The 23955-nt window shown below is 36.2% G+C and overlaps 1 protein-coding gene across 3 annotated transcripts in view; it reads right to left on the bottom strand.

The window, feature by feature from the left end:
- The window catches only part of CPED1 (cadherin like and PC-esterase domain containing 1), a 407972-nt gene that overhangs the window by 50199 nt on the left and 333818 nt on the right, over positions 1-23955 (bottom strand). For all 3 annotated transcript variants that reach the window (XR_003568539.1, XM_027855149.1, XM_027855150.1), the window contains exons 18-19: positions 5324-5441; positions 235-371 (exon numbers count right to left, since the gene is read on the bottom strand). Coding sequence is in view for 2 of the 3 variants with exons in the window: in XM_027855149.1 (XP_027710950.1) it covers positions 235-371; positions 5324-5441 (255 nt within the window). In the remaining variant the exon portion in view is untranslated. The remainder of the gene's footprint in view (positions 1-234; positions 372-5323; positions 5442-23955) is intronic.

Raw genomic sequence — 23955 nt, 5'->3', positions numbered from 1 at the left:
GTAATCATACACTCGATCTGTTTTATTGGCACCCATTGAAAAATAAAACCATGCATATAAAACAAATACAGTGGTGTGGCTTTTGGTGCCATAATGAAGATGGTAATTCACATTTTTCTAGTGTTTTAAAGTTGGCGAAGTGCTTTCCTATGAAAGTAAACATTGGTTAGTGTATGTGTTTGTGTTGTAGATAGCACAAATAAATGGGTGTCTCCTACCGGGACTGATACCTACCTTTCTTCTTCCCAGACAGTGCTGTAGTTGAGTCTTTGATAGGACACTATACTGGCAGTTATGAGGCTGCCATGTTATTTCTCTCCAATCACAGGTTCTATTGTCTGAACAGCTAAGGCATGGTACAATCCACTGTCCTGAGGGGATAAAAGTTAAACTTCTTTGAAATTTCTTTTCTTCTAAGGGCATTTTTGTTTTACTTTAAAATTTATTTCCAACTCATTTATTTATCAATTTATTCAACAAACTTTAATGCATACAATATGCAACGTCCTATCCACTGTATATGTGCAAATATATTCCAGTAACACCCTGCAAGAATGGCCTTATTTATGCAGATGCTTTAGATAAATTGTATCCATCTACAATGTTTGAGCCTAAATAAGATGCTTCATTAGCAAATTTTGAAATTTTTTATGCTGTTCTTTTCAATTTTCACCATCAGAAGCAGAGTAAATAAAATGAAAATATTTACTGAATGGCTATTTATCCTTTTTTTTTAATGGAGGACACCCCCTCTGCCCTGGTCTGACCCTGATTTTTCATCTGTTTGGGGAATGCCTAGTATGGAGACTTCCTCTACCTTTGCAGATCTGAAAATCCATCTATTACAGAGTTTCCTTGGGTGGTGAGAGATTAAATGAATAGAAGTAGGCCTTGAACCAATGATTTCTTAATTCTGTAGTAGGCCCTCTATTCATTTTGCCATATTACCTCCTCACAGAATAATCATATTTTTGTAATAGAGTCTTTCATTTGCAATTACTGTCCTTTTCCTCTCTCCCCCAGTTATTTTATTAAACACTCTATCTTTTAAACTAGAAATGACTACCCATAGAACATTTTTATCAATTCCATCTTTGACCTTTGAGACTGTTATGATCTAGACTGATATCCCAGATTGAATGGTATAGTGACAATTACAAATTGAATGCATTTTATTTTGCTTTGCTTTTCAATATTTTAGTTGGAGAATCCTTCAGTTACCAGAAAGTAGGTGGAGATGCCAATTTAAAAGTGACTAGGTTTTAGGTCCTCATGTAAAAGATAAAATTTGTGAATTTTGTAGTTGGGGGTCAAAGTTATGTTCCCTTTGAATGTTCATCAGGAGCCTACCTTAGGAGTATTAGCTTAAGGAGTGTTTCTTTGAAAGGTCAAAAAGGTTATGGTTAAGTAAGTAGATAAGATTCATTCTAAATTAGTCCCAAGGAGAAAAAAAGGAGAAAGGAAGACATAAGGAATGGAAAACATGGAAGATGAAAAAAGAGTCAGAGGAGAAAGGAGGGAAAAAATGAGAGTATAGATTATAATGCACCATTGCCTTCTCTTCCTGTGTGAATATTATAGACCACCCAGAGAAACTAACTCAATGTGTCCCTTCCTCTTTCATAGGTACCAGTTCAACACTTAGGCTGTCCATCTGGTATCTCTTGCTCTTGCCACACGATTAACAGTTTCTGATTAGACATTTCTTGAATACTCTCTCTTATTCTATTTCTTGTCCATAGGTCATAAAACCTGTGACCCTGGGCATGTCACTTAACCTATCACTTCCCTAGGTAATTCTAAGACTATGAGTTGCACAGTAGTTACTAATCTATATTGACAGAGGGAAACTCTTTACCAGGGAGTTCACTATAGTAAGGAAATCACAGATACAGGCCAAAAATAAACCAACAAACAATAAACAGAAGAAGAATCTTGTATTCTTTGTATCTTTCAGTCAGTGGTGTGGCTATAGAGATGGTATCTGTTATAATAAATTGTTTGCAGAAGTCTATCTTCCTTTTTCACATTTTTCATTAAAATTTCCCTCAGTGCTCTAGGGACTATGTTAAATGCCAAAACAATGCCAAGATTACCAGTTAAAAAGTGAAAAGCAGACCAATAGGTTATTTAGTAGCATATAAGTGAGACAAAAGTTATTTTAATGACTTCAATCGAAAAAAACCACTGAATTTGGTCAGTTCAATTTACATGTTGACACAGCCTGTTTATGAGAATGGTCAATAATTTTCTTTTGTTCCTTCTTTTTTTACAAGATTGTCTATAATGGGGCACAAATGTGTTCCTGTTAATGAGATAGTGTTTTGTATATGAGGATAATATTTCTCAAGGAACAAAGGACCAAGTTTCTAAGAGGTGGTCTCCTGTCTTAGGCTTAAACACACATACACACACATACTTATACAATGAACCCTGCAGGCGGCAGCACATTGTGCATGCAAACAGAGGGCCTCACTGGCCACTTGCCCCTCAGGCTGACGAAACAAGCAGCCAGTTGCATGCACAATTAATCAAATATGGGTGCAATTACTCTGTGGGCACAAAATTGCATGCACACTAAAAGGAGGAGGCCTGGTTGAATCTCTTTGAAAATCTGCCCCAAATGGTTCATACTAGTATATATTTTTAAATCACTCAAACTCCTTGCATTTTTGTATTTGGTAATAATGCTTTTTATTATTGTGAATTAGTAATGCTGCTTGAAATCATCATCTGAATAACATCTGTAGGGTTTGGGTTCCTTGACATTATAAATCACACCAACTCTTAACAGCACGTCAAAGAATAGAAATATAAATTCTACATGAAGAATCTGAACATTGGATAAAACAAAGCTGCAATTCCCAAAATAAAAGGCAACATGTGTGTTAGGAAATGACACTGTGAAGAATTGAAATGACCACTGTATTTTGGGACATGTGCTGGTATTTGTAATGATTACATTATATTTAGAACAAGTCTAGTTTCAACTGGTTCGATACATCATTTTAAGCAACTAGGAAAAAGTGTAAGAGAAATGCACCATTTAATCATTGAGAAATGTAAAATGGTAGAATATATACCATTGACTTTGATCATACAAAACTTATAAAGTTAAATTTAATTTCCACCGAGGAAAATGTGTTGCATTCTATAATGAAGGCACTATAAATTTACTTCCTTTCCCTGTTAAAAATCCTTTTTCATAAAATGTTTGCAAATATTTTTCTACTGTATAGCTATAATCAAAATTGCTTACATTAAGGGGAATTCCCATTCTATGATTATTCTTTAAATGTTCCTTTCTTTGTCCAAATCTTGCGTATTTATCTTCATTATTTAATCAAGCAACACATTTCAGTCTTAGGTTGTAAAATTAATTATATTGTATTTTGAAAGTCAGTTAGGAGCTAAGCATGAGAAAAACACCAATTATCCCAAAAGTGTGTTTAGCTGATGGTAAGTGAAATGACATTTTGGCAACTGAACCATTGGCAAAGTGAGGTAATGGATTCCAATCTGGCCAAATGACTTTGCAATGTAATACAAAAACAATGCTCCCCAGCTAATCTGAACTGGCCAACAGTTCCACCAGGGTTCTGGAATCAACTATGTGGTTAGCAGCAGGAAAAGCTTCCTCCTAATACCACTTACCATGACCTCCCCTCCCTTTGGCAAGAGGGAATTCTAGTGTCAGGGAAGCCTTTCTGACCTTAAAAGTAATAACATTCCCGGTAAACACTGCCCAACTCTTTCCCCCTCCTCCTCCCGCCCTTTTCCTCTTAGCTTTTGTGCTTTCTGGAACCTAAACTCTATCTCTCCAGGGCCTATTGCGGTGCTCTGCACACAGTGAGTACTTAATAAATGTTTGTTGAAATTATTTCTGTACGAGTGTCTCACTATTTAACACCATCTGCCATAAGATGGAATTCAGGATAAACCAGAGCTATCCCGAAGTCAGCCTACCCCATAAGGCATAGATGCTAAGACAACTCTGTGGGTATTTGACGTAAACCTACTATAACTTAAATACAGAGCAGGACCAGCTGGTGGTAGAGGAATTCCAATAATGTGACGTGGACTATCTTAGTTGAGGAGCTATTGCCTCGATTTAGTAGCCAAAGTGGAATTATACAGCTTTGTGATGGTCATAAATCACTATCTGATGAAAATATTTAGCTGGACACATCAATGTCTCTTACGCCTGTGTGTCTGAGCACACCTCACTGATCAGAGAATCACAAATCATACAGCACCCTGCATCGATCTCTCCCTCCCTTGACAGTACTGTAATTCATTATTTAGAACACATGTTGAGAATGGTGATCTGCACGTAGATGGCATGGTTCAATTTATAAACTGTGCATGCGAAATTGCAATTTGCCCTACCCATTTAAGAAACTCATTGTTTCAAGTTCAAGCTGCAGTGTGAAGTTCATGCCAAGGCTAGACTGGCTTCTGAACCTTTTCTCAGATCTTTTGGACGAGATAAGATGCATGAGGGGGTCAGGCGGGTAGGGCAGTAACCATGGATCTAACCCTTTGCACAATCTTCATGATTCCTCTTGATTTCCAAGGGAAATCCTTCTTTCCTGATATTTCTTCATTCTTTATTCTAGGCCAACAGGTGAGAAGGGGTGGTGTGGTGTGTGTGTGTGTGTGTGTGTGTGTGAGTGTGTGTGTGTGTGTGTAGGTGTGTGTGTAAACCCTTGTAGGTGGTTGGGGCCAGGAAAGCAATGAAGGTAGAGACAAACTGTACCAGCAAAGTGTTTCACTTAATATTGGCTACACCTCATGTGCATGCCTGACCCTGCAGCTTGAAACTGGTCCAACAATTTTCTTGCCTTTTATAGGAGAATTTCAGCTACAGTTTTCAATGTGTGACCATTTTTGGGTACATAAAAGTATATATCCTTTCATTGCTGGTTATTCACAAAGTTCCTGCAATTAAAAATAAGCCTTTTTTAAATGTCCACATAATCAGTAGAAGCTTTTTTGAACTGGTCTTGAATCCCAGAGAGATCTTTGGTGACTCAAAAATATCAAGAATGTATATTCAATTTAATTTTTAATTAAAGGATTTTAAAAATATGTACCATCAAAACGTGATAATGCTTATCTACAATGACAAGTATATGATTGCCTTTGTATTGTTTTAAAGTTATTAAAACCAAAAATAAAAACTTGAATGACAGTTCAACCTGAAGATTTCTAAAAGCAAGAACATTTGCTTGATTTATGTCCGTGGATAATTAAAATAATTATATGCTGATTTATATAAATGTTCTTTTTTAACAGGAATGATATACAGGGTAAGACTCACCTTTGGCATCCCCAGACTTACAAATCTTTAGTTCAGGCTGGGAAATGGTTGCAATGTAGTCAGATGACAGAGGCTGTAATCCACAGGTTTCTTCTGCGTGAATCTTCAAACCACAATCCTATGTGAAAATAATTGGAATTATAAGTCATTATAATCATCATAATCTGTTACAAAGTAGATAATTAATGTAGGCATGTAACCTTTATAGATAAAGCAAGTTACTACTTTTATTTAATTATTAATGATGACAATTTCTCCCCCTCCCCACCCTCTGCCCCCATTAGTATTGATTTAACAACTAAGGCAGTCAGATGGCTGATTTGGTTTGATTTACAGCAATCATTAGGGGTTAAATATTGATCATAATAATAAAGTAATTTTCATCTCCAAATGGATATTTCTTATGCTTGCTACCCTATTTATAACAAATGATATCTATAAATGTACGGGTACTACTTTTGCTGTAGGAGTTATACATATACTTTGTCTCATATTAAAAAAATTGTATGTACACATGTTGTTGTTTTCGTCCTTCATTTTCAAAGAAGACAAACGCCATCCCAGGTGATGTCTTGACTTATGCATGAATTGGATTTAAATGAGGCAGAGTTGCACAAAGTCACCAACCTCACTCATCCAGAGTTATTGAAATCCAGTGGCAAGACAAAAGTCAGAACAACTGGTGATGGCCCAACATGCAGTGGAAGACCTGGTGTCTTTGATTCCTAACCAAGCTCTAAGCATTCCACAGAGCCTGGATCAGTTGCCTTCATGGACATCGGAACAAACTGTTGTCATCTGTCCATTGTGCTAGGGAAAGTTTTCACATGCTTGGGGTAGACATTCCCCTAACTCATCGATGGGTTAGAGACTTGTCAGTTACCCTCAACCTATGCACATATTATACACATGCGTATGTATGTACAGATATTTCTCTGTATATGTGCATATGTACATGTATGTGTATCTGTACATGCACATACACACATATATAGACATACACATATCATTGTCAGTTAATGCAAGATGGGAGAGATTTAGGGAGGACATAATTTGGCAGATGAGTAGAATCAAACGCAAGTAATTTACCTTGAAGCATATTCTGCATACAACTGACAAAAGTAAGCCCAGTTATCACCAAGTTTAAAGATGAAGGCAAAATCCTATTACAAAGAAAGTTCTGTATAACACAGCTGTTTCCATATTCCAGCATATGGTTCACAGTAACTGTGCCATGTTGATCTGGTTACAATAAATTTTCTATGTTGAGTAATTGGTCACACCAAGTACTTTCTTTGAATCTCCATTCATATAAAAAGTCATTCTCTATAATGCATAATATTTGAATATGAGCTAACTTCACTACGGCTCTGTTATTCTGCCATCAGTAAACAATTTTATCATTTAACTGAATTCACTCTTTGCCCCTCCCCAACCGCTAATGAGATTTCCAAACCCAATACAAAAAGAAATTACAAGAAGAAAGTAAATTACAAGAAGAAAGAGGTGGAGGTGGCATATACACTTTCTACCTTTTTCTATTGGATTCCTGCTACACACAACTTTAGCATAGTTTCATCATTGATTTCTGCTAAGTGGTAAGGAAAGTTGCAATGATCTTTACTAGGATAAAATTCCACTTTAGCCAAGCAACTGGAAGAATCACAATTACAAAGAAATTTCTCCTACATTCAAGTATATGTATAAGTGTATGTATATGTATATGTATATGATCTATGATATATGATATATGTATATGCAAGAGGAAGCATGGCAGAGTAGATGGGGCCAGCCTTGTAGTCAGAATAATTGAGGATCAATTCTTGCTTCTGTCAATACCCTCATCCCCTCTTGCTTCTTGTTGGAGATCATTACAAAAAACACAAGTCTGACTGTGACATTCAAGAAGCCTCAGTGGCTACCTGTTGTCTCTAAGATCAAAACCTTTTCTTCTTGGCCTTTAAAGCCCTTTGCTATCTGGTCCTAACCTATGCTTCTGGGTTAATTACATATTGCACTCCCTTATATACTCTAAATACAAGCCAAATTGACTTATTTCCTGTTACTTGTAAACTGCATTCTATCTCGACTCCTTGCCTTTGCAAAATCTATTCTGTCAGGCCTGGAATGCTTTCCTTTCTCATTCCCCTTTAAAATGTGAGTGCTTGCCCCTATAATTAATTTGTATATGCTTCATATTTGCTCATTACTTATCTATGTTCATGTTGTTCCCCTCCCTCTCCAGAATGTAAGTTCCTCAAGGACAGGAAGTACTTAATTTTTGTCTTTGTATTTCCTGTGCTGAGCACAACATCCAGCACATAGTAGGTATCTCACAAATGCATGCTACATTGAATTGAACTGCATACTACCTATGAGACTGTGGACAAGTTACTTTAAACTCTAAATGCTCTCAAGCAACTCCTTAAAACTGTCAAGTTATAGGCCAGTTGTTACTTGTTATACTAACATCTATTGGAACAAGAAAATTCCACACTGGAATTTCCTCACACTCATGAAATCACAGTTCTGGACTTCACTCCATCCCAAAGACACATGCATAAAGTATGCATATATCTTGTATATAAGTACATATATGTACACACATATACACAATACCTATACCCATTTCTATCTCTACATTTCCCTATCTGTGAAGTGGCAAAAAAGTCCAAAACAGAAACATACTTTTGAAAAACATCTATTAGTAATGAAAATGAATTTCAGTTGAATTCCATCAGGAAACATTTATGATGCCTCTAGAAGATGCAAGGTATTGTTCAGTTGGGGATTCAAAGACAAGGACATCTTCTTCCTCGCCTCAATTCCAAATAGTTAATTCCCTCATGCTTAAAGCACAATGCTTAAATTTTTTTTGCCAACCTTATTAACATTAACACTAACAATAAATTTTTATTAACATCCCTTCTCCCCTCACCCCCAAGCCTATTTCCTGTTATGTGAGATCCCAACGCAATGACCAGCTCAGATGAGGAAACCATGGCACTCTGGCATCCTGAGCCATGCAGAAGCAGCCCACATCACATGTACAATAAATGCATTAATCAAATCTTTTTTATAGATGATGTTTATGTTTTAAAATTTTGGTTTTGATGTATTAGAAAGGCAAAAGAAAACACCAGAACTGGTTCTTTCTTGTTTGTCTTGTTATTTGAAGTCTTAACCAACTAATCTAAGGGGTTTGCATGGAAAGATGTTTCTTTCCATTTGGCCATGCACATATCCACAAATGGACCAGTTTCTAAATATGAGTCATAATCCAACTGACTATAAGAGTAATTTGGTGAAGTTAAAAGAAAAACAAATTATTCTTGTTCCATTTTTGCAAGTGTGTGTATTCAATGTTTTAAAATCATAGAAGCATAAGATCTTAGAACTAGAAAGGGCTTTAGATGTTCATCTAGTTAAATCCATATCCAGGCCATGAATCTTCTTTTTTTTCACTCTGTATTTGAATATTTGGGGCATTCAAAGCCCTGTACTTCCACTTCATTGATCTGATAGGGTAGCTCTAAATAGTTAGAAAGTTCCTATTCTTCATATTGACTTCCATTTGCTTCTTTGTGACTTTTCACATTGTTTTTCTTCTGACCTGTGGAGTAACTCGGTACGTTGGAGGTCTTTTCAATTATCATTCTATGTTTCTGTGATCCAAGGGGCATTCTATTTACATCAGAGCCCATCAAATGCGAAGACAGCAATTACATCCTTCATGGTTTTTAAAACATTTTTCTGAACATCCCTCAGTTCCTTTAGCCATTCCTCCTGAGACATAGTTTCCAAATTCTTTACTACCCTGGTTGCCCTCTTTTGGATATGCTATAGTTGATCAAAGTCTCTCCTAAGTAAATATGGTGCCCAGAATTTAACATAATACTTCAGATGTGGTCAGACAAATACAGAGTACAGTGGTTATGTTACCTCCTCTGATCTGCAAAGTGCATTTCTATTAATACATTAGGCTTTTTTTTTTGATAGATCATACTGTTGGCTCATATTATGTTTATAATCAATTAAAACCCTAGGTCTTTTTCACATGAATGGCTGTCAAGCCAACCAAGTCTCTACATTCTGGACTGGTACAACTGATTTTTTTGAGCTTTTAAACTTATTCCTTTTAAATTTCACTGTGTGGGTTTCAGCCCAGAATTTCAGCTTGAGATAATTTTGAATTAAGAGTTTGTAATCTAATGTATTAGCTAATTCTCTTACCTTTGTGTCATCTGCAAATTCAATAAGGATGACTTTTATGTATTCATCCAAATCACCGATAAAAATTTTGATGAGCACAGAGTCATAGTACTCTACTAGAGATGTCCCTCCAAGTTAATATCAATCCTTTAATCAACACTTTTAGGGCATGATTGTTTGGTTAGATTCACTTCACTCAACAGCCCATTTTAGTCTGCATTATTTGAAAGACCATTGGAAATCTTGCTGAAATTAAGATGGCTACCTATGACATTCCCTTTATCAATCTGGTACTCTTATCAAAAAAGGATATTAAATTAGTTTATGATAATATACTCATAGAGAATCCATGCTAGAGCCTTGCAGAACACCTATTTAGTTCATTCTAGATTTATTTCTGGGAATCATTGTCTAGCTTTTTCTTTTCTCTCGTTTTGGAATTGAATTTCTTTCCCTTTTAGAAATTGGGAGTAGATCTGTATGCTCAGATGAATTATGCCTTCAAGTGACTGAAAGAACATGCAGCTATGATTTTATTTATTTATTTTAGATTTTAGAATGACTTCTTATACCTTTGCTGTTTTCTCTCTCGAAAGATTATTAATGGTCATTCTAAGATCAGAAAACAGACTGATAATCATGTCAGAAACAAGACTATTTTGTTATACAAGCAAGAACAATTCAGCATCAAAATATATGCTGCTGAACAGCACTGTTGCAAAAGATGCCTTCTGCAGAAGAATCACTGCTTCCTGCCCTCTGCAGATGTGGAAGCTGGTTAGACGTGAAGACCTGTCCCACAAGCTCAGGAGGAACATCAGAGGCAGGCAAATTCCAGTACCCTCTATCATCTTGGGAGCTGTGGCCCCAAGGATATAGCTGTGCTATATCCTGCAGTAAATTCCACTTAGATAAAGTACAGATTGGGCTTTTCTTTCGATTTTTAGTGGTTTAGTGGTGAAGTTCACCACATAACCGTCCATATAGAGAGTATTTGCCACTAAATATTAGAGAAAGGGTAGGACTGAAGTATAATTTTCCCTAGGGTGCTAGATTTGGAGTAAGGAAAACCTGGGTCCAAATCCAGTATCTGACACCTTGAGCAAATAATTTAGCCTTTCTGAGCATCAGTTTTTTCATGTGTAAAATGAGGAAGTTGTACTAAATGGCCTCTAACGTCCCTTTCAGCCCTAAATTTGTGATCCTATGACTCTGAAGTTAACTCATTGAATGTAGGACATATACTAAGAATTTAAATTTTTTTTTGAAATTTCTTATTCTCTTAAGCTCTATTCACTTAAATTCAACAAATATTTAACTCTTACTGGGTTATCTTTTAATTGTCAAATTCAACAATTCCCCCTCCTCACCCCTCCACCCCCCATTTTTCTCTCTGGGTTTTTGTAGCAGTACTGTCTCTTGATTCTCCTGTCTGTATGCCAATCCTTCCAAGTCCCTTCACTTGATGCTCCTCCATACTCCCTAAATGAATTGAAAAGCAATTATTCAGAACTTAATATGTGCCGAGAACTGTGGGTGTCATTTCCCTAGGCACTCCTCTCTCTCTACACGCTCTCTCAGTGACCTCATCAGTTCACATCTCTGTGCAGACAACTCCCAGGTATATCCAGACCTATTCTTTCCTTTTACTTCCATTTCTATATCACCCACTGCCTATTAGACATTTCAAAATATGGATATCCTATAGATATCTTACATTCAGTATTTCAAAAACAGAACTCACAATCTTCACATGGAAACTATTCCTCTTCCCAGCTTTCTTATTTCTATCAAGGGCCCCAGAATCTTTTCAGTCTCTCAGATTTGCAACCCTGGAATCATCATTTACTTTTCCCTCTCCCTCACTTCTCATCAGTTGCTGTGTTGTTTATTCTACCTCTAAAACATCCTTCAATCTGTTCCCTTATTTTTATACACAAGCCTACCAGCATGATCCGATCAATTATCAAGCATTTATTAAGCATATGCTATGTGCCAAACTCTATATTAATCAATAGGGATACAAAGACCTCTTACCTGGACTACTGAAATAGCCTCCTTATTGGTCTCTCTGTCATAATTCTTTCCCCTTTCTAACCCGTCCTCCACATAGCTGCCAAAGAGATCTTTCTAAAGCACAGGTCTGATGATTTCTTTGCTACGTAAACTTCAGTAGCTCCTTATCATCTCTAGGACCAAACATAATTTCTTTTTTTGGTTTGGCATTGAAAGTCTTAAAAACCTGCCCCAATTTACCTTTCTAGGTTTGTTATGCATTTCTCCCTTTCATTTACTGTTTGATCCAGGCAAAATGAATCTCTTGCTGTTCCTCACAAGTAAAATTCCATTTCTTCTCTTTGTTCCTTTACATAGCAGCATGACTCAATGGGAGGATAACAGAGAATCTGGGTTCCAGTTAAATTTCTAATTAATACTACCTATATGACTTTGAACATTCTTTTAACTTCTCTGTGTCTCAGTTTCCTCATCTATACAATAAGGAGATTAGACCAGATGGTCTCTGAGAACACTTCTACCTCTAGAACTAGGACATAATCATTTGTTCCTGCAATGTACCCCTTCCAGTTCAGCCTCTTAAAAATCTTAGTTTCCTATAAATCTTAGCCCAAGGAACATCTGAGCAATATTATTCCTTTATCACACCCCTCCCAAGCCAGCTGCTTATGCTTTTGTCTTCAAGTTATCTTGCATTTATTTAATATCCACTGATTTTTATACATATTGTCTCCCTCAATAGATCATAACCTCTTGAAAGGTAGGGACAGTTTCATTTTTGTCTTTGTAACCTTATAACTTGGCACAGTGCCTTATACATTGTTGTTTTTTTTATTGTGCTTGTTGTTCATTCTTTGTTCTTGAAGAGAACCACTGACATCATGAGGATGATGTTTTGACTTGTGCATGCATTGGATTAAAGTGAGGTAAAGCTGTGTTGTCATCAGCCTCACTCTCCCCTCCAGAGTCATCCGTCCAGTGGCAAGACAAAAGTCAAGATGACTGGTGATGGCCCAGGATGCAATGGGTGACCTTGGTCTTTTTAAACTAAGTTCCTTCCCAGGATTCAATGTTTTCACCTTATACATACATTCATAAATGCTTATTAACTAATTGACAGTCATTTAATTTTCTTGAAACATGGAAAATATGGAAGTGAGCAACGTGAGATAAAATTGGGAAGACAGAATCACAGATTTAGAGTTGGAAAGGACCTTAGAAGCTATCTAGTCTAAAACTCTCATTTTACATAGGAGGAAAGTGAAGTACGGAGAGATTAACTAACTTGTTATTAAGTATCTGAGATAGGATTTGAATTCAGGTCATCCTGATTCCAAGCTCAGTGCCCTGTCTACTATAGTATATGTTATACTACCTAAGGGAAGTATAGATGTCACATTGTGGAAGTCCTTGAACATCCTTTATTTGGTGGGAAGCTGGGAGGCACTATTTGCTTGGTACTATTAGGTTTATGCACAAGAAAAGCAAGTCTGGTAGTGATATGAAAGATAGTTTGGAAAAGAAAGAAAATGAAAGGGAAAGGCATTATGAGGGGCTATTATAATAATTCAGGTAGTTGGGAATGACTATATGAACTGTGGTAGTGTCAGTGAGAAAGGAGAAGAGGGATCCAATGTGAAAGATCTGATGGAGGTAGAATCAATAGGATGCTACTAATAATTGATTAGATATGAGAGGACAGTAAAGAGTAATAAAAAACACCAATGGGTGAATAATAAAGTCATTTGATAAAAATATTCAGAAGGAAGAATTTTGTGAGTGGTGGAAAAAAAGAATAAGTTTAGTTATGGCCATGCTCAATTTGGATGATTGAGGAACACACAGGCAGAGGTGTCCTGCAGTCAGTTGTAGACAAGGGGATGAAACTTGAGAGGGAGACATAAGGGTTAGGAATACCGATTGGGAGTCAAATGCATAAAAAGCAATAAGATGAAGTGGACTTTCATGAGCTGGAGAGAGGGAAAGTATAGAAAATAACAGTGTCAGATGATGTAGAGATGTCAAAGAGAAGAAAGGTTGAAGAAAGACTATAGATTTGGTAATTAGGTCACTGATGATCTTTGAAAGAACACTTTCCATAACATGCTACAGCAGACAGCCAGACTGCAAGGGAATAATGAGAAAACTTGTTGACAAAGAAGTAGTAGTATCACATATAGACTGATGTTTTAAGAGTTTTGTTTGTGAAGGGCAGGGGCAGATAGAACAGCAAATGAAAGTAATTGATGGGTCAAGGGAGAGTTTTGTTGGATTGATGGTATATGATCTTGTTTATATATGAATGGGAAGAATCCAGTGGAGAGAGGGAAACTGAAGGTGCTTGAGAGGGAGGAGACAATTATTAGAACAAAGGCCTGGAAGATACAAGAAAGAATAGAATCCAGGATACCAGTTGAAGGATTTGTCTTAGCTAATCTCCATTAGAGTTTTTAAAAAATGATGCTTTCCTAAAAGTTTCAGGTGTATATACACACACACATACACACACATATCTGACTCTGGCCAGCTTTGACTATTATGAATTTTAGGTTGACATGGTGTAATACACATACACGCACATATCTACCTAGCTACTTATGTGTCTATATAGCTATCTCACCACATTTCTTATTGCTTCCTTTTACTAACTAAGTCTTCTTTATTGGCCAAAATTAAGCTCAGAGTAGCAGTCCTCCCCATTGCTTCCACTAATTTCTGAAAGATTAAATTGTCATTTGACAGATACAAATCTTATCAATTATTTTGCTTTTAAGCACAGCAAGATTTCCAGTAGACGTGTAAATACTCAAATCATTCTATTACTATGTTTGTTTCACCTTTGTGTCAGATTTTAAACTTTATTACAAAAATATCATCCACATCCCCTGTTTAGTTTGGTGGTATATAGTATACACTTTTAAGGATATAGATTTTGTTTTTCTTTCTCTTTAAACTTATTGTTTCTTGAAATATACTTGGTGCCATAGCATATCTAGGGCTATTAATTTTGTTCCTAATTTGCTTTTGTTATTTTCACCTGACAATTTCTAGGGCATCCATGCTGTCTCTTTCTAGTTTGTATGGTTTGTTTTTTTTTTAACCTAAAATCCTGGTCTCATTGCTTTTTCTGGGCAGTTTCTTTCTGCCCTCAAAATTTAGTTTAAAGCTCTCATATTAAGGTTAACAAGTCTCCTGCCAAATGCATTGCTTCCAGTCTTTTTGAGAGGCATTCTATCCCTTGCCAAGAGCTTTTCATTCTGGTTACTGTAAGCCATTCTCCAAGAAACCAAAGCCAGTTCTTCAATACCATCTATATAGCCAGCTGTTCACTTCCCATATCCTCCTTTCTTTTACAAAGCCACGACCTTCAAACAGAAGAGATGAAAACACCAGCTGTTCTGTCAAGTCCTTCAGTTTCCTACCCAGGACTTCAAAGCCTTCAGAGATGCATTCCAGGTTTCTTCTGACTGTATCATTCTTTCTCATATGAACAGGCAGAAATAGGTAGTGATCAGTAGTTTGATGAGTCTTGGCAAGCTATACAATTTGTCTAGGATAAACGCTACAGGAAGACAATACATGGACTTTGCCTCTCAGTGCAATAATAATAGCTCACATTTATAAAACATTTTAGAGTTTAGATAAGCAGTATGGTCTAGTGTCCTGAGAGCTAGTTTGAAGACAGGTAAACTGGGGTTCAATTCCCACCTTTGACACATAGTGGCTGTGTGACTCCAGGTAAGTCACCAAACCACTCAGTGACCTAGACAAACTTTCTAAACTTTAAGTTGTAGAGAAGTTATTGCTCTTCACTGGTAGAGGAGATTCTTCCCTTGGAGTTCCCTTCACCGAGGAAATCACAGGTCTGGATTTTATCCCCTCTCCTTTAGAATATATAAAAATAATTCCCTCACTAAGTGATTTGAGGTAGGCTAGGCAGGGATTATCACCCCCATGTTACAGATAAAGAAAATGAATCTCGGAAATGTTAAATAATATTTTTCAGGGTCACATAGCCAATAAAGTGGTAAAGCCAGAACTCAAATCTTGGTAGGTCTTCTGACTCAGGGTTTGGTACTTTTTGCTTTGTTTTGTTTTTACTAAACTTTGCCATCTTTCTCTAGATGATAGCTCTCACTTGGAAATCTTAAAGCAGCCTTTCAATGACCCATCACAGTATTTTCTCCATTTGTAGCTCAACTTCAGTTTGTCAATCTGCTCAACAACTTCATCAACTTATCCTGGCACAAGAACCTTCGAGGTTCTGATCATACTTCAGGCCCTCGTAAATAAAGCAAGAAAACTGGTATCACAATTCTTGGACAGACAATCCTTAGGAATTTTCTTGATTGAGGACATCATTTATGGACCTGGCTTAGTGTGCTTCTCTCCATTTTACATATACTCTGATGTGTAGGTTAAAAAGTTACTATACTGAGAGACTGTGGCAAAGTGTTGGACTATTTTCCAAGATATTTGGTAGCATGCTAGATTGAACTCAACCATATTAATATGTAATAAGTCAGACTGGTTTTTTTGGCCAAACTTCAAGTTAGAATATAGACTCTTAAGGAGCAAGGACTATCTCTTCTTTGCCTTTTTATTTCCCCTTGCCTAGCACAGTATCCCATATCATATGCAACTTAATGTTGATTTAAACATTTGAGTTTAAATTTGAGTGAACAATTCTTTTTAAACAACCAACCTCTACTGTCCCACACCTCCAAGAAAAGGAAAGGCAGAGTGGAATTTCATTGTTCAAAAATACATTTGCACGTTTTTTATGAAAAACAAATAAAAACCATGTACACAAGAACTATAATACTATGAATGAGAAGAACACTAAGCAGAAGACAAATGCTTTAACCATAATGTCTAATTTTAATTCCAGAAAATTGATAATTAAGTCATCAGCCTCATCATCATCATCTTACATGGATTCAATCACCATCTCTTTGCAGATGACTTCCTGACCTATGTATCCAACCTTAGTCTCTCTCCTGAGCCCTACATAACCAGTTGCCTATTGACCATTTTGAACTGGATAGATGTAGGCCTCTCAAGTTCAGCTTATCTAAAAGAGAACTCATCTTTCCTCTCCAAACTCTCCCTTCCTCTGAACTTTCATATTTTAGTGCAGGGCACCACATCAGCATCATCTTTATTAACTCACTTTTCACTAACCCCACTTAGCCAATCAGCTGCCAAACCTTGTCATTAATACCTTCACAATATCTCTTATATCCATCCTCTCTCTCTACTCTTATGGCTACTACCCTATTTCAGATTTCTCATTTGAACTATTGTAAAAATATCCTAATTTCTATTACTAAACTCACAACCTACTCTAATCCATCTTCCACATAGTTTCCAAAATTATTTTTGTAAAGCATAGATCTGATCATGTCATTCCCTTGTTCAGGAAACTTAATGGCTCTCTATCACCTTCATGAGCTCTGCTCTATGAGCAATTATAAATTCCTCTGCTTGGTATTTAAAACCCTTCACAACCTGGCCCCATTTACCTTTCCAACCTTGTTATACACTACTCCCTTTCACACAAATTGTGGTCTAGCAGCCATACTGACTTTCTTGCTTTTCTTCATATACAATATTCCATTTCTCACCTTGTACTTTGCATGGACTATCCTCCATACCTGTAAAGTATTTCCTTTTAATCCCTGCCTCTTAAAATCTCTATTTTCCTTCAAGATTTAGTTTAAGCACCACCTTTTGTTACATGAAGCTTTTCCTAATTATCCTAGCTTCTATTACCATCTCCTTCATTACCTTATATCTATTTTAAAATCTATGTACTGGTGTACGGGCCAATGGGGGCCCAGTCACTGGAATATGAACACTTGACTATGTCCTAAATAGAGCGGAGGGCTGTCCATTATTCCTCATCATATATTTCAAGAAGTTGGCTTCCCAAGTCTTCACTTAGATTGCCAGTAGGCAGAGAATATTGTGCATCTTCCAAGGACTGGGACCTCATTGGTTAGAACTGTGTCATTTCTATATGTCTGTCTACATATGTGCTTGTTGTTTTTTCTTAATAGATTATAAGTTCCATAAGAGAAGGTACTGCTTAATTTTTGTCTTTGTGTCTTGAGCTATTAGCATAGCACCAAGTATAGACTTGGTACTTAATAAGTGCTCATTGGTTGATTCATCAATTGAGATAGAAAAAGTGGCATAAGTCAATTCTATACTAGCAAATTTAAGTGGAATATTGAGACATTATTTGGATAAGTCAAACCCCAAACAATTACTTTCGATTGAAATTTCTAAATAATGACAAAAGTATGCTTATGCACAAATTCTCTAAATAATAATGATAGCTAACCTTTCTATAGCACTTACTTTGTAATAGGCACTGTGCTAAGTGCTTTATAATTATTATCTCATCTAATCTTCACAACAACTCTGGGAGGAAGGTGCTATTATTATCCTCATTTTACAGGTGTGGTTTCTGAGGCAAACAGAGGTTAAGTGATTTGCTAGGGTCATACATTAAGTGACTCAGGCCACATCTGAACTCAGGTCTTTGGGACTCCATGCCTGGGGTGCTATCCACACACCTAACTGCCCTAATTTTCCATTTTACTTTACAATGGATGGCATACTTGGAAAATTTACCTATTGTCTATGACTAGAGTTGAACATTTTGCTTTAGGAGATTCGACACTAGAGGTAATTATAATAGGAAAAAAAGGCTTAATTGGGCAAGAGAATCATTGCGATAAGACTTCAAAAGTAAAATTCTTACTAGTTTATCAGCTAGAAAGACTAGGTCATAAATACCAAAATGAAAAATGCAAAAGAATTATAAAAAAAGCTGAGAAAATACACAAAATATGAAAAGACTGAGATGAAAATTATGGGGAAATGAGTGAAGTACTTTAAAGCCTATGGAGAGGACCTTAGAGGCAAAAGTGATCAAAGGAGTATTGAAAGAGCAATAATTAAAGAACCTAATAAATGAATGATAAAATTCTGTTGTAGAAAATGCAATATTATCAAGAAGAGGTTATTCTATATCCATTCATGGTATTTGGAGTGATTTTTGAAAACTAAGCATAGATTTTCTACTGATGCAGGAAAAAACTGAGACATCAAACAGGGGACATCGTAGAAATCAAGGTAATAGATGACCAAATGACTAATGAGAGTTTTTATAAAGAAAAAGGAATACAGATAAAACGAAACATGTCAGAAAGATTAGCCTAAGATTTTGTGCTATAGCTATATAGAAATTAAGGAAAAGTGACAATGGCGGAAAGAGGGAGGAAAAAAAAGAGAGAGAAATCAGAAGAGTAGCTGTCGCTAAATCTATAATCCAATGACAAATTAACATTTTGGACATTAATGATGTTATTCTAAACCTTTTATGCATCCATTGGAAAAGAGCCCATCATGAGAATAATATTCTATATGATGATTATAGACTTAAATTTGGAGGCCTTATAGGGCATCTAGTCCAGCGTCTTCATTATACTAATGAGGAAACTGAGGTTAAGAGATTCATAACTTGCATCATGAGGGTAGCAAATGGAATCTGAACTAGGGCCCTAGGACTACAAATCTATTGCTCTTCTTATAATATCACACAGAATAAATTTGGTCCCCAGAGGCAAGGGATTGTCCATGGTTATTTAACTGATTAGGAGAATCATAAGAGATGAAAAAATAAGGGGAGGAAAGAGGACTGAAGTCTAGGAATAGCTTCCACACAAAACAGCTATATGACTTAAGGCAAGATATTTAACCTCTAGGGACCTAAGTTTACCCATTTGTAAAATGAAAGGGTTGGAGTAAATGGTTTTTAAGTCCCCTTCTAGAATAAAAAAAAAATTTAGTGGTTCTGCAAAATAAAACTTTTGCAAACCACATGCATTCCAAGACTATTTTAGATCTTAAAACTTAAGGTAAGTAAAATCACTGAGTTCTGTAAATCCTCTTCTTCTTCTTTTTGGTTGTGATTAATATGGAGTCAGGTTTGGGCACACAGAAGAATGACATTTTCTAGTTTTAATGTATTTGGTTCAACAGGAACCTCAAGGTTTGACTAAATTGTAAGGATATTTATCTATATTACTTGGATTGACTCAAACATCCAAAGCTCCTGTTTTAGAGCACAACAATTTGTAAGACACTTCACAAGGAAGAAATGAAATTTCTACATAGCTTGCTATATACCTGAATTTCAACAAGATAACTGAATGGAGATTTTTGTTCAAACTTGTGCATAGGGTATATGTGAAATTGTAAGGATTTATTTTTTAGTTGTTTGTTTAGTTTTAAAATCATGCTTTTGTTAGACCTTGACTACAATCTGTTGACCTATAGCAGCAATTACCTATCCATCACCAATACGTGGCAAGTTTTCCTTACTTAATGTAAGACACATTATATGAATACACGTGCATGGGCACACACAATTTATGTGAAGACCAAATTAATCAGAACCATAACAAAAGATTCATAACAAAGTTTTTCTATTTCTTGCCATCCTTTACGCCAGCATTCCTACTCAAATTCTTCATTGATCAAGGACCCCCATTTCCTTTCTTTCCCTGAAGACAAGGTGTATCTAATCCTCACTATAGCTAATCCCTTTATCTGTGCCCTTTATCTCAAGGCCCTTTATTAATCATTCTCTTGTTCCTGCAATTATTTCCTCTTTCAGTCATGTGAAAATCTCCATTGAACCTTCCATCTTTAAATACTCCCTCCACAGACTCTTTCTCATCTGACTATAAACACATCTCCTCTACACCATTCCATGTTTCTCCCTACCCTTCACCCCCATGCCAAACTTCTTGAATAAATGATCTATCCTTCTCCCCCCTTCCCAGCTCTTTTTCCTTACTATCAGTTTTTTTTGCCAAACCTTTATAATCTAGCTTCCAGAAGTTACTAATTCCTCTCGTCACCAAATCCAATGACCTCCATGCCCTTATTCTCTTTGACATCTCTTTAATACTTGACATCCCTTTCTTCTAAATGCTCTCAGTCTGTTAATTCCAAAACTCTACTGGTTTTCCTCCTACCTCTCTAGGCAGATATTCATTCCTTATATCTCCTTATATTTCCACTTTACCTCCACAAATTTATCCCTGTTAAAATTGTATACCATTCACATGCTACCTCTTCTAGAGTGCCTTCACTAATATCCCATTAAATAATTATATTTTCTCCTTTGAACTTTACATTGCACTTTAATTGGACATCTTTAAGCATTTATTATGAGGCACCTAGGTATCCTAGGGGATAGATAAAGCATTGAGCTTTCAGTCAAGAACTGAGTTCAAAACTTGCCTCAGATATTTACTAATTGTATGACCCTAGACAAAATCATATATCTCTCACAATCACTCTTAGCCTCAATTTCCTTATTTGTAAAATCAGGGTAATAATGGGAATTATCTTATAGGGTTATTGTAAGAATTAAATGAGATAACTTATATAAAGTGTTTTATAAAACTGAAAGCACTATCTAAACGCTAGCTATTATTGTTTATCATATACTACTGTACACTATAGTTTTTACATATTTTCATATTTTTATGTTGGACTATAAGCTCTATGAGGCAGAGACTATGCCTAACTTAAATTTTCTATCATCCCTTATACCTACTACAGTACTCTGTTTATGGTGGATAGTTAGAAAATGTATTCTGAACTGAAGTAAATTGAAAATGTTCATTATGTAAGAAGAAATCTTTTTTTTTATTTTAACACTTAAAACAAAAAGGAGAGAAATGATAATCTTCTAGAAAGAGCTGAATAAGACAGAGTATTGTAAGAGATGACAGTAAGAATCAGGGTACCCTCACAAGTCTGATTTATTCATTTTGGCTTTCTCAGAAACACCTATCTCCTTAATAACATACCAGAGCCTACTTAAGTTCAGAGAAAATACATTTGTTTCAGTATCAGAAACATCATTATGGAACTTGTTAAAAAAGATCTATGGATTGGTTACGTGTCCTGTAGGTGGAGAAGTGCTAGGGCATCTACTGAGAAATGGGGCCACAGGGCTTTACAATTAATTACCTGATTAATTGGTGAAATTTTTTCTGGCATACCTTTTCTAATAAATCCATAATTCTTCTATTTTAATTTTTTTTTTTAGGCAATTGGGGTTAAGTGACTTGCCCAGGGTCACACAGCTAGTAAGTGTCAAGTGTTTGGTCTGAGGCCAGATTTGAACTCAGGTCCTCCTGACTTCAGGGCCGGTGCTCTATCCACTGCGCCACCTGCTGCCCCCTATTTTAATTTTTAATTTAATTTTAATTATAGTACAAGTGCATCATACTTTCCACAATAGATCTGTTTCTTTGATAGTGTTCATAAAATCATGGTATGTTGCTATACATGGAAAAGGGGTCTCTGAGCTCATCTCATTTAATCCTTCTCCCTATCTCTTCCCCTAGGTTAAAGATGAAGAGACTGTGATGCAAAGAGGGAAAACGAGAGACAGTGTGGTGGTATGATGAATGAACAAAAAGTACTCTTTTTGTAGTGAGAAGCAATGGGTTCAATCTTGCCTCTGACACTTCCTATTTATATGACCTTAGTCAAGTCCCTTAAGTCCCTGTCCTTTAGCTTCCTCATATGTAAAATGAGGGGATCGGTTTACATGGCCTCTGAAGTCCCCAGGAACATAGTATTGATAATAGAGTGATTTCAGTTCAAAGAAAAAAATCCAGCGAAGAGCACGAAAGAGACAAGGTGACAAATTCAGGATCACTTAACACCTGGTAGCTACTAGTATAACGGAGAAGAGAGCTTGAAATAGGATATTCCAGGAGACAAAAAGGAATGGATTACTAACAAAAATCATTTAATTAGCAAAACTAAGTATAATCTTACAAGGGAAAATATGAATCTTTAATGAAATAGAGGATTGATGAAAAAGAGGAAAAGAGGATTGGTGAAATTTTTTCTCATGGCATCTAAATCACTACCCAGACAATCAAAAATGGTTCCTCCCAACCACATGTTTAGCCAACTGGAACCAGTCACAGAATGTTCATGCCTACTCCACTGTTTCTCCAAGGAATTTCCCTTATGGAATATCAAAATTTGGTGGGAGCCATCTCCTTAGCATCCTTCCATGGAAAGGTTCCATTTGGGGCAGCTAGGTGGCTCAGTGGATAAAGTACTGGCCCTGGAGTCAGGAGGACCTGAGTTCAAATCCAGCCTCAAACCAAAGACTTGACACTTACTAGCTGTGTGACTCTGGGCAAGTCACTTAAATCCAATGCCTAAGGAAAAAAAAAAAAGAAAGGTTTCATTAACCAAGAAAGCTGATGGGGTTTTGCATTCACCAGACCCCTGTTATAGAAGGAATACATGACATTCTATCTTCTGCATTTTCCCTAAACTTAAAAACTACCCTCCTTGTGTTGTAGCAAGTCAGGCCAAAAAAATAAACAAGTGCCTACTGTGTGGATAAGCATGGTATAGTCAAATGAGAGTAACATCTGAAGTTGGAGGAATTGGGTTTGAATCCTGTTTCTTTCACTTTACTTACTTATATGACCTCTGGGCCTCAGTTTCTTGAGATGTGGATAAAATGAATAGGTTTGACTAGAGAACTCTTAGGTCCCTTTCAGATCTAAATCTGTGAACCTATGAATTAGAACAAAGTATCTGATGGATACATGAATGAATGAATAAATGAAGGATGGATGGATGGATGGATGAATGAATGAATGAAATTCATTCTAACTAGGCAAAAATGGTTGCCAGAGCAAAGTCTATCCGAGATTCTTCTTCATAAATCAATTTAAATCTAAAAACTGACAGTTTCAAGTGGAGAAGACAAGATTACAGAGTAATAAAAGACACATTTGTGCGTGTTTGTACTCCAAAAGGGAAATTACCAATAGTTGGAAACAAAGTGAATAAAATTTTAATCACAAACTCTGAAAGGTCACAAAAGATAAATATATGACTATGACAGAGGCTTTTGGACCTGGAAGATATTGTCCCCAGATTCCCTGGAGTTTAACCAACCTGCTGAGAATGGAACAAAAATCAAACACTCCCATTTAGGAACATAAGCTATCCTGGCTTCATATATTTACATTTGTGCTAGTAAAACATTTGCAGTTGACATAACTGGCTTATTTAATTTGGCTCAATTTGGATTTTAGGAAAAAGAACAGGCAACAATCCAAATCATTCTACTTTGTATGTCTGTATTCTTTGAAGTAAGTGTTACTTTTTTAGAGATACCCTTTGTAGACTTCCTAATTCCTCTTCACTGAGTCTGGTCCTAGTCAAATGAGTGTTTCATAAAACCATCTGAAGTTTCTAATTTTTCACTTCATTATCACTCTTTATTAAAATGGAAGTGAGGAGGACAAGATTAGCAACTATTCTATGTG

Source organism: Vombatus ursinus, unplaced genomic scaffold (assembly GCF_900497805.2).
Source record: "Vombatus ursinus unplaced genomic scaffold, bare-nosed wombat genome assembly UNPS02010788.1, whole genome shotgun sequence".
Lineage (NCBI taxonomy): Eukaryota > Metazoa > Chordata > Mammalia > Diprotodontia > Vombatidae > Vombatus > Vombatus ursinus.
Note: the sequence above shows the minus strand (reverse complement) of the source record. Positions and strands in the feature narration are given on the sequence as shown.